Here is a 13,141-nt window from a genome sequence, read left to right as displayed (position 1 = left end):
GGAAGAGTGGGGATGACAGAGGATACAACACAAGAAGGACATTGGGGATGACAGAGCCAGGACAATACAAGAGCTGGGACATTGGGGATGAACACTGGGGATGACATTGAGGGGATGAAGACAGGACATTACAGATGAGAACAGGACAATACAAGAGCTTGGACATTGGGGATGAGAAGACAATACAAGAGAGACATACAAGAGCTGGGACATTGGGGATGAGAAGAGGACACTGAGGGATGACAGAGGCTGGGACGATACAAGAGCTGAGAAAGGACATTGGGGGGATGACAGAGCCAGGTGATACAAGAGCTAGCTGGGACATTGGGGGACAGATGAGAACAGGACAATACAAGAGCTGTAAGGATGGGGATGACAGGGGGCGATACAAGAGCTGGAAGAGTAGGGATGACAGCGAATGGACCAGACAATCCAGAGATTGATATTATGAACAATGGACCAGGTAGATGGGGTACAATCAACAACTACCATAGGTTGCTCTATGGCAATGTAGTGCAATGACTGGAGTGATAGAGAATTGTCTCATGCCACAACAGCAATGGGATTCACATATTGTACCATGAGGGGAATAGAACCCCGGCCAATGGCATTAACAGTGTGCAAGTTCACCACTAGACTACCCCTCCATGCATTAATAGCCATTGTTCTCTATCAGGTTCATGGGCTTCTTACTACCAAAAAACCCTTTGAGTCCTTAAGTACTTAAAGTCACATGATTTAAACAAATTCCTAACAAGCAGCCACTCCCATCCCGACCTTGCTTGCAAGATAATACAAATGTCTCTGTCTGTTGTAGTGATAGCCACTGAAGATAGGAATCCTGAGAAACTACTTAATGCCTAACTCAGGTAGATACTATCTACTATGCTACATGTGGGACAGGAGAACCTGTCTGTTACTTCATTACATGGGTGCACTGACAGTTCATATATATTACATACAAAATCTGTTTTGTAATGTTTATCAAACAAGCCAAAAATCACACTGCAAAAAAAACTTGAGTACCTCACACTCTATACTAGCAAACACAAAGCGTATAGCACTTGCTTCATCAGATCCACAGCCCATAAGATAAGTGTGATGCAGTCAGGACTTATTGTGGGGGAAGTATATGAGCGGCTGCAGAGACCTACTGATCCTGTGGAGAATTCAGATACACCTACATGATCCTCTGGAGGAATCACATATATCTACATGATCCCATTGTGAGATCACATAGGTCTACATGATCTCACTGTGAGATCACATAGGTCTACATGATCTCACTGTGAGATCACATAGGTCTACATGATCCCACTGTGAGATCACATAGGTCTACATGATCCCACTGTGAGATCACATAGGTCTACATGATCTCACTGTGAGATCACACATGTCTACATGATTCCTTTGAGAGATCACATAGGTCTACATGATCCCACTGTGAGATCACACAGGTCTACATGATTCCTTTGTGAGATCACATAGGTGAGATCACACAGGTCTACATGATCCCTTTGTGAGATCACATAGGTCTACATGACCTCACTGTGAGATCACACAGGTCTACATGATCCCACTGTGAGATCACACAGGTCTACATGATCCCACTGTGAGATCACATAGGTCTACATGATTCCTTTGTGAGATCACATAGGTCTACATGATCCCTTTGTGAGATCACATAGGCCTACATGATCCCACTGTGAGATCACACAGGTCTACATGATCCCTTTGTGAGATCACATAGGTCTACATGATCTCACTGTGAGATCACACAGGTCTACATGATCCCACTGTGAGATCACATAGGTCTACATGATCTCAATGTGAGATCACACAGGTCTACATGATCCAATTGTGAGATCACATAGGTCTACATGATCCCACTGTGAGATCACACAGGTCTACATGATCCCTTTGTGAGATCACATAGGTCTACATGATCCCACTGTGAGATCACACAGGTCTACATGATCCAATAGTGAGATCACATAAGTCTACATGATCCCACTGTGAGATCACATAGGTCTACATGATCCTTTGGTAGAATCTCATAGATCTACATGATCCTGTGGGAAAATCACATAGATCTACATGACACTATGGTGGGCTCTAAATTTTACAAGTCCAAAAATATATTGCATTCTTTGAAATTAATACACTGACATGAATGATATATTTCAGTGTAGACATTAATGGCTTCCCCGTTATGTTTGGACTATCCAACCTTGCCCAATGATTGAGGGTAGTTCTCTGCTACCACAGGTTGCTCAAGTACAAGGGGAGGTAAGTCATGTGCATCACATATTTACATTATGGTCCTGGGAGGGACTGATCTGTCTGTAGACACCACTGGGGGAGTAGAGGTGGTCCTCATCCAGGATCTCAGGGTTGTAGAAGTCGTTGAGGATGTTCATGAGTGTGCGCCTGTCCCAGTCATCTGTCACCCGTCCGCCATAGTTGATGTGACCAGCAGTGTATCGTAACACCTGAAATACAAGGCCACATGATGAACTCCTGCCTTCTACATACAGTCAAAATAATGGAATGTCTTTAAAACAAATCCTTAAAACAAATGTGGATCTTTCCACAATGTGTGACCTAGCTGACAAATGTCACATCCCAATCATCACTCATGCTATCAACCACTATTCAGACAGGCCCAAACAAAATTATTATTTATGACATAGTTTTCTTACTGTGCTTTAAAACAGTCTTTACTCACACATATGGACAAAAATAAATTCTGATTTTTTCTCTTAATCTTACAAAAAAAGAAGAAGAAAATGACAACAAATATATAGAAGATTTTTAATATTTAAAAAGAATCCACAATAGTTATCAACAAATTTGATGTTATCAAGTTCAAATCTTTCAATTGGTTTAAAATTTACTAGAACTTAATTTATAGCTAATGTCAAGAGTTTTCATTTGACAACGTTTAGAAGTACATTTTATTGACAGTCTGTGTTTGAAAACTCAGCAAAACATACAGTAAAGGCATGGCAGCCCAGCTGTTGCGACATCCATATATTGAGTAGAGCAACACCTTGGTCGGCTTGTGAGGGAATTGATTTCTCTTACCTACTAATGATCTGATCAAACTACACAGCGCATACCGGCACAGCGGAGATGGAAAATACAATCAACCTATCAATGCCACACTTTTTTCCTATACATGTAATCATATTCGAACTGGAAATCCAATAACCAAAAATATTAGTAATACACAATGCTTAAATATAAGATGACATTAATATGAATGACAAACCATGATGTATTCATGGGTAAACAATACTATAATTACTCACTAAGTCCAACCCCATTTCCTAGACTTCCAAGTGAAATCAAACAGATTAACTAATGTCCTGATTTACAAAGTTTAGTTTCAAAGACATTTAGCTAACGATCAAGGAGTGAGGCAGGTTTACACCACTTTTACCAACATTCCAGCCAAGTCACAATGAGGGACACCAGAAATGAACTTTACACATTGTACCCATATGGGGAATCAAACCCAGGTCTTCAGGGTGACAAGCAAATGTTTCAAACACTAAGCTACCCTACCATCCTGAACAATAACAGAACCGGTCTACCAGGAAGAATGAGACTTAGAGACTAAGAGAATTATGTTAATGTTAAACCTTGCTACAGCAAAAGCAAGAAATATACAAAATTATCCTGCATGGGAGAGTAATATAGCCTTGTAAAAAATCTAATCCTTAATACATGTGCAAAGACACTGTTTTACTATATTCTTAAGGGTGAAATACTGAAAATATTGGTGAAAATAAAAATGGTATTTTCACTGAGTAGAATAACATGTTATGTAACTAAGTAGAATATCACCTTTGCCTGGAACTACTTTCTGCTCAAGGGCTAAACTGTAGTTGGGTTGCGTAATAAATTGCATTTATAAACAATGATAAAAATATAATAAATATAATATTTTGTTAATGTTGTCAAATAACATGTATATTTCCTCGAGTGGTCTGACAAAGTTGATATGTTGACGAGTGGCGCATTAGACAACAAAATATCCTCTCTTTATATGGTCATCACAGCATGTTCAGCTAACTTAAGGTCCAAAACTCTCAGAAGGTGACCACTGATATCTGATATTTGTCTCACTTTCATCCTTACTACACTGACTAATACATGTATAAGGTGTTCACAGAACAACTTCCACATTAATATTTAACTACAAACCAGAACAAATTCTTACGTTTTCATCCCTACTTATTTTATCGCACATGGCGTTGTTTGGAGTGTAAGTTGGTATTGAATACTTGGAAGCAAGCAATATAAGTTAGTATTGAATATCTGGAAGGAACGTTCCTGCCATGCCCACAAAGCCTCCGGTGTAGAACATGTGGGTTGTTCATGGTTGTTTTCCATGACTGCCAATACTCGGCCTGATCAATAAGGTAACATATGCTGACCAACTGTTGCCCATCAGAACCCTCCTAGGCTTATACTTACTACACCCAGCCATATAACACTATAGATTTTATACTCCCCAGTGGCCATATGCACAGACATGAGTACTGTTGCATGAATATGTGTCTCACATAAACACTTGTGTCTCATCAATACTTGTTTCTGTATTGGGTGTATCATGAATACTAGTTTCTGTGTTATATGTCTCATGAATATTTGAGTGTCTCAAGAATACTAGTGTGTTTCATGAATACTTGTTTCTTTGAATACTTGTGTCTTATGAATACTTGTGCCCCATGAGTACTAGTGTGTCTCATGAATACTGGTTCCTGTGAATAATTGTGTGTCTCGTGAATATTAGTTGACTATGGATGCTTGTTTCAGTGAATACTTGTGTGTCCCATGAATACTGGTTCCTGTGAATAATTGTGTGTCTCGTGAATATTAGTTGTCTATGGATGCTTGTTTCAGTGAATACTTGTGTGTCCCACTAATACTTGAGTGTCTCATGAATATTTGTCATAGATACTTGTATCTCATGAATACTAGCCAGTCTCATGAATACATGTCTCATGAAACCAAGTGAAGAACCTGATCGCCAAGCACATTTCAGTGTGATGATCATACAATATGTGGTTGAAACATTTCATTTGTTTTAAACATTCAGTATGATTCAATATTGGGGGATGGTAGGAAAGGAAGGGTGGGGCATCCCTACTCTGGTGTCTACCACAATGTCAATCAAGCATGTTATTTAACCACACACCTCACAAGATATGATGACTGACTGACTGAGTTTGGTTTTACACCGCTTTTAGCAATATTCCAGCAACATCACGGCGGGGGACACCAGAAATGGGCATCACTCATTGTACCCATGTGGGGATTCAAACCCGGGTCTTTGGCGTGACGAGCCAACACTTTAACCACTAGGCTACCCCACCGCCCCACAAGATATGATGAAGCAGATGCCATTAGTAGTTTCCCCTGCGTCAAAGAATGAGTATGAGATACAGATGGATCCTCCCAGTGTTAACCACACCTAGGATCATAGTTCCTCCTCCTTCAGGATTCACCCAACTAGATACATCAACACACCCAGGTCAGACACCTGTCTGCAGTCCCTTCGCATCATAGCCTTTCTATGAAACTTTGACTTCTCGTATGAATGTATTCTAGACTGTTTTACAGTAAATTCTTTTTCACAGAACAGCCTACACTTATAATGACCTACATGCATTAGCTCTTCTTCACTGAGTGACCTGCATGGATGCTGTCCTACTCCAGGTGCACTGACTGACTGACTGACTGACTGACATGCTCTACTGCTGGTAACCCATCAGCAACAATGAAGGTCATGAATGAATATTGTTTAATGCCAGAGCTGGCAATATTGAAGCTACATCACAGTGGCAACACTGACTGACTCTGACATGCTCTACTGCTGGTAACCCATCAGCAACAATGAAGGTCATGAATGAATATTGTTTAATGCCACTGTGAGCTGAACGTATTCAAGCTACATCACAGTGGCAACACTGACCAACTCTGACATGCTCTACTGCTGGTAACCCATCAGCAACAATGAAGGTCATGAATGAATATTGTTTAATGCCACTGTGAGCTGGCAATATTGAAGCTACATCACAGTGGCAACACTGACCAACTCTGACATGCTCTACTGCTGGTAACCCATCAGCAACAATGAAGGTCATGAATGAATATTGTTTAATGCCACTGTGAGCCGAACGTATTCAAGCTACATCACAGTGGCAACACTGACCAACTCTGACATGCTCTACTGCTGGTAACCCATCAGCAACAATGAAGGTCATGAATGAATATTGTTTAATGCCACTGTGAGCTGGACGTATTCAAGCTACATCACAGTGGCAACACTGACCAACTCTGACATGCTCTACTGCTGGTAACCCATCAGCAACAATGAAGGTCATGAATGAATATTGTTTAATGCCAGAGCTGGCAATATTCAAGCTACATCACAGTGGCAACACTGACCAACTCTGACATGCTCTACTGCTGGTAACCCATCAGCAACAATGAAGGTCATGAATGAATATTGTTTAATGCCAGAGCTGGCAATATTTAAGCTACATCACAGTGGCAACACTGACCAACTCTGACATGCTCTACTGCTGGTAACCCATCAGCAACAATGAAGGTCATGAATGAATATTGTTTAATGCCAGAGCTGGCAATATTCAAGCTACATCACAGTGGCAACACTGACCAACTCTGACATGCTCTACTGCTGGTAACCCATCAGCAACAATGAAGGTCATGAATGAATATTGTTTAATGCCAGAGCTGGCAATATTCAAGCTACATCACAGTGGCAACACTGACCAACTCTGACATGCTCTACTGCTGGTAACCCATCAGCAACAATGAAGGTCATGAATGAATATTGTTTAATGCCAGAGCTGGCAATATTCAAGCTACATCACAGTGGCAACACTGACCAACTCTGACATGCTCTACTGCTGGTAACCCATCAGCAACAATGAAGGTCATGAATGAATATTGTTTAATGCCAGAGCTGGCAATATTTAAGCTACATCACAGTGGCAACACTGACCAACTCTGACATGCTCTACTGCTGGTAACCCATCAGCAACAATGAAGGTCATGAATGAATATTGTTTAATGCCAGAGCTGGCAATATTTAAGCTACATCACAGTGGCAACACTGACCAACTCTGACATGCTCTACTGCTGGTAACCCATCAGCAACAATGAAGGTCATGAATGAATATTGTTTAATGCCAGAGCTGGCAATATTCAAGCTACATCACAGTGGCAACACTGACCAACTCTGACATGCTCTACTGCTGGTAACCCATCAGCAACAATGAAGGTCATGAATGAATATTGTTTAATGCCAGAGCTGGCAATATTGAAGCTACATCACAGTGGCAACACTGACTGACTCTGACATGCTCTACTGCTGGTAACCCATCAGCAACAATGAAGGTCAGGAATGAATATTGTTTAGTGCCAGAGCTGGCAATATTGAAGCTACATCACAGTGGCAACACTGACTGACTGACATGCTCTACTGCTGGTAACCCATCAGCAACAATGAAGGTCATGAATGAATATTGTTTAATGCCAGAGCTGGCAATATTTAAGCTACATCACAGTGGCAACACTGACCAACTCTGACATGCTCTACTGCTGGTAACCCATCAGCAACAATGAAGGTCATGAATGAATATTGTTTAATGCCAGAGCTGGCAATATTGAAGCTACATCACAGTGGCAACACTGACCATCTCTGACATGCTCTACTGCTGGTGACCCATCAGCAACAATGAAGGTCAGGAATGAATATTGTTTAGTGCCAGAGCTGGCAATATTGAAGCTACATCACAGTGGCAACACTGACTGACTCTGACATGCTCTACTGCTGGTAACCCATCAGCAACAATGAAGGTCATGAATGAATATTGTTTAATGCCAGAGCTGGCAATATTGAAGCTACATCACAGTGGCAACACTGACTGACTCTGACATGCTCTACTGCTGGTAACCCATCAGCAACAATGAAGGTCATGAATGAATATTGTTTAATGCCAGAGCTGGCAATATTCAAGCTACATCACAGTGGCAACACTGACTGACTCTGACATGCTCTACTGCTGGTAACCCATCAGCAACAATGAAGGTCAGGAATGAATATTGTTTAGTGCCAGAGCTGGCAATATTGAAGCTACATCACAGTGGCAACACTGACTGACTGACATGCTCTACTGCTGGTAACCCATCAGCAACAATGAAGGTCAGGAATGAATATTGTTTAGTGCCAGAGCTGGCAATATTGAAGCTACATCACAGTGGCAACACTGACTGACTGACATGCTCTACTGCTGGTAACCCATCAGCAACAATGAAGGTCAGGAATGAATATTGTTTAGTGCCAGAGCTGGCAATATTGAAGCTACATCACAGTGGCAACACTGACCATATCTGACATGCTCTACTGCTGGTGACCCATCAGCAACAATGAAGGTCAGGAATGAATATTGTTTAATGCCAGAGCTGGCAATATTGAAGCTACATCACAGTGGCAACACTGACTGACTCCTGACATGCTCTACTGCTGGTAACCCATCAGCAACAATGAAGGTCATGAATGAATATTGTTTAATGCCAGAGCTGGCAATATTGAAGCTACATCACAGTGGCAACACTGACCATCTCTGACATGCTCTACTGCTGGTGACCCATCAGCAACAATGAAGGTCAGGAATGAATATTGTTTAGTGCCAGAGCTGGCAATATTGAAGCTACATCACAGTGGCAACACTGACTGACTGACATGCTCTACTGCTGGTAACCCATCAGCAACAATGAAGGTCAGGAATGAATATTGTTTAATGCCACTGTGAGCTGGACGTATTCAAGCTACATCACAGTGGCAACACTGACTGACTCTGACATGCTCTACTGCTGGTAACCCATCAGCAACAATGAAGGTCAGGAATGAATATTGTTTAATGCCACTGTGAGCTGGACGTATTCAAGCTACATCACTACTTGTTAGCAACTGAGTCTGAACCAAGCAAGCCAATGCTGGGCAAAACCAACAACCCCATCCCATCATTACAAATCCTTCTGACAATGATACCAGGGATCCAGATTCTTCAACACATTACAATAACAAGGTCATGTAACTTTGCATCTGCATCACGGAAACTCGTAATAAAACAGATATATACATCCGGTTAATCCATAATTGCATGTCTTACAGACTGATACCATAGATTCACTGATGTCAGGACATGGAGACTTGTGATCTCTGTTGGCGATACGGAAGTCAAATAGAACAGATATCTATCTCTGTGAATTCTGGGTATTATGTCACCGAAATAATTGGCAGCTGTTGAACAAGCTGCTTCAGATAAATTGCTCTAACCACACATACATTGGGCCATTGCAAGCTGATTCTCGGAATGTCTTAACTACAATCACAGGATTGGTAAATATTGTACTCCAAATAAGAATACCCAGTTGTTTCATATTACTTTAGTCAATCTGTTAGTACTATCACATGAAACAATTTGATGTTCTCTAATGCCTTTTTACTGGTACATTACACTTTTCATCAACGACACCCATTTGAAAAACATGGCTTTCCACTATGTGAAGCTAAAACAATGTTTCTGATGCAGTCTGGCAAAAGGTAAAAGGACCTAGTCATTTACACATTGCTAATCAGACAATCCAGTGATCAACATCATGAGCATCAATCTATGCAATTGGAATAACGATGACATGTGTCAACCAAGTCAATGAGTCTGGCCACCTGATAGACACCTCTTACTTCAAGCATGGGTTACTCAATTATAATTAGCTAGTCCATGATGATATGACAACACATGAGACCCAGTAAGATTTAGCTAGTGCATGATGATATGACAACACATGATCGAGACCCAGTATGATTTAGCTAGTCCATGTTGATATGACAACATGACAACACATGATCGAGACCCAGTATGATTTAGCTAGTCCATGTTGATATGACAACACGAGACCCAGTATGATTTAGCTAGTGCATGATGATATGACAACACCTAAGACCCAGTAAGATTTAGCTAGTGCATGATGATATGACAACACCTAAGACCCAGTATGATTTAGCTAGTGCATGATGATATGACAACACATGAGACCCAGTATGATTTAGCTAGTGCATTATATGACAACACCTAAGACCCAGTATGATTTAGCTAGTGCATGATGATATGACAACAAATGAGACCCAGTATGATTTAGCTAGTGCATGATGATATGACAACACCTAAGACCCAGTATGATTTAGCTAGTGCATGATGATATGACAACACCTAAGACCCAGTATGATTTAGCTAGTGCATGATGATGATCATCTCTTTTTCTGGGACACATGAGACCCAGTATGATTTAGCTAGTGCATGATGATATGACAGTACCTAAGACCCAGTATGATTTAGCTAGTGCATGATGATATGACAACACCTAAGACCAAGTAAGATTTAGCTAGTGCATGATGAAATTACAACACCTAAGACCCAGTATGATTTAGCTAGTGCATGATGATATGACAACACCTAAGACCCAGTATGATTTAGCTAGTGCATGATGATATGACAACACATGAGACCCAGTATGATTTAGCTAGTGCATGATGATATGACAACACCTAAGACCCAGTATGATTTAGCTAGTGCATGATGATATGACAACACTTAAGACCCAGTATGATTTAGCTAGTGCATGATGATATGACAACACATGAGACCCAGTATGATTTAGCTAGTGCATGATGATATGACAGTACCTAAGACCCAGTATGATTTAGCTAGTGCATGATGATATGACAACACCTAAGACCAAGTAAGATTTAGCTAGTGCATGATGAAATGACAACACCTAAGACCCATCATGATTTAGCTAGTGCATGATGATATGACAACACCTAAGACCCAGTATGATTTAGCTAGTGCATGATGATATGACAACACATGAGACCCAGTATGATTTAGCTAGTGCATGATGACATGACAACACGACCATATGACAAGATCTAAGACCAATTATTATTTAGCTACTCCATGATGATATGACAATACATGAGACCCAGTATGATTTATTATGTGTGACTTTCATCGTTCTCTATTCCATACATAAAAAAGACCTATAAAAGTACACCGTACTATGAAGTCATATATAATTACTACAATTTAGCCCTTTCAATGACAATCAAACAAATTCACATTCACAAATTCAAACAAATTATTTATAACATCAGCAAATGACAGACCTACATATGTCAGCAAAAAGTGCTGAAGTATATATATTTACTATTATGGATAAATGAAAATGACATATGTCATGGGTTTTTATGGAAGAGTTAAGTTTGCAAAGGTTAATCCTCCCCTCCTGCCGTTATGATGCCACAGCTGCAGAGACCGTGGTTATGGAGATATTCCCTCATCAGTAACAGGGTTTAAATGACCATGCCATTACAAAACGAAGAAAATTAAATATTCATAGACTTATCAAATTATGTAGGACACAACTGGGCTGCAGTTTCCTGTGCACGATTCCATGCTCTTGATACAGCAGACCTCTGTACAATGGACTCCTGTTAAACAGACCTGCTTTACTGGAAGCTATGGATAATTAGTCCTTACTGGATCACACGCTAGTCCTTTGCACAGTGTCCAAAGATTATGCCATTGAGGTCTATATAGTGTTAAACAGATCTGCTTTACTGGAAGTTATGATTAATAAGACGTCCTCATTGGAGTCTAGTCTTGAGTGGAAATGGACATTGGTCAGCAATTGAAAAAACCCTCACACCTTTCTGTACCGACCAACCAAACAAACCACTCATCACAACAGGTTCTGAGACACGCTAATCAATGCAAGGAAGATGCCCATCGACATGAGAACTTTCAAGTATTTCACAGATATTGAGACCACAAGACACTCTTCATAAAGCTGAAGACACCAAGGAGAGACAACTCTTGCACCCAGCACAGCAGAGTTACCTACCTTGTATGGAATTTCATCGTATTCCACAAGGAACATCTTGAGCTGACTGACACAGATCCGGAGGTCTCCATCGGTGAACTCATACGGGATGTTGAAGCCGAGAGGACCAAACTTCCTCCTCTCAATGAGGACTCCGTGGAACAAGGACAGTGAAAGAAGCAGGAACTTGAAGGGATTTGACTGAAACAGCAGGAGGTGCTTATGAAATTCACATTAAAACAACATCCTGAAATTGATAGCAGTGATTGTCCCTAATCAGAATCATCTTTAAACAGAATCAGTAATGTCAGTTTTATTTACACCATCAGCTTAATTAATTGAATTTTTAAAATAACTTATGGAAACAATGAATTTGTAATTTCAAATTATGAAATAAAGTATTGTGGTGAAATAAATAAAATACAAAATAATGTGTGCAGCTAGGTCAACAATGCAAGCAGCTGTGATATGCAGCGACAGTTAAAAATTCACATTATTGAAAAATTAACAACTGACGTAATTTGCATAAAGAAATAATCTACGTCTAATATTGTAACTACACTATATTATGCTGTGTTTATTGATTAATATTATTTCCTGGTTCTACTGTTTTTGAGAAAGCAAAGCATATTCTGTACTGTGTCAGAGATATAATCTCTCAAGACTGCATGATACACATACAATGATCATGCAGAACTAAACGTTACAGATGAGCTGTTGAGGTGTCTATGAGCTGACAGAAGTGACAGCTCCAATGAGGTTACATGCTGTTTCTATAGATTATATAGAAGATATCAGAGATTACTAAGCTGAAGTGTTACCAGTGAAATGACTGAGGTACCTTCAGAGAAAAAACGGAGTGATGCTAATGAAAGTACTCATGCATAAGAAGAAAGTGATGTTGGAAAGATTTGGAAATTTTGCTAATGATGAGAGTATGAGTATATAGTTTGAGATCAATCAGTTTTGTGATGAACATTGCCTTAAAGTTTCTATCATTATTTCAAAGACGTTCAATGATAAGTCATTGAAACCATTATACAAACATCACTGGTCACATGGTACATGCACCACTGAACACATATAATGGATACAATGCTGAACACATGGCATAACCATGAAACCAGTATACACACAACCTTGAACATAAATG

The 13,141-nt window shown here is 40.1% G+C and overlaps 1 protein-coding gene across 1 annotated transcript in view; it reads right to left on the bottom strand.

Annotated features, from left to right (window-relative positions):
- LOC124283095 (dynein axonemal heavy chain 1-like) overlaps window positions 1–13,141 on the bottom strand; it is a 116,652-nt gene that overhangs the window by 17,760 nt on the left and 85,751 nt on the right. Inside the window, 2 exon segments of the mRNA XM_046719125.1 lie at window positions 2,316–2,492; window positions 12,010–12,189. Of these exon segments, the coding sequence (XP_046575081.1) occupies window positions 2,316–2,492; window positions 12,010–12,189 (357 nt within the window).

The sequence above is a fragment of the Haliotis rubra genome, unplaced genomic scaffold (genome assembly GCF_003918875.1).
Source record: "Haliotis rubra isolate DU_JTF1 unplaced genomic scaffold, ASM391887v1 Scf109, whole genome shotgun sequence".
Taxonomy (NCBI): domain Eukaryota; kingdom Metazoa; phylum Mollusca; class Gastropoda; order Lepetellida; family Haliotidae; genus Haliotis; species Haliotis rubra.
Note: the sequence above shows the minus strand (reverse complement) of the source record. Positions and strands in the feature narration are given on the sequence as shown.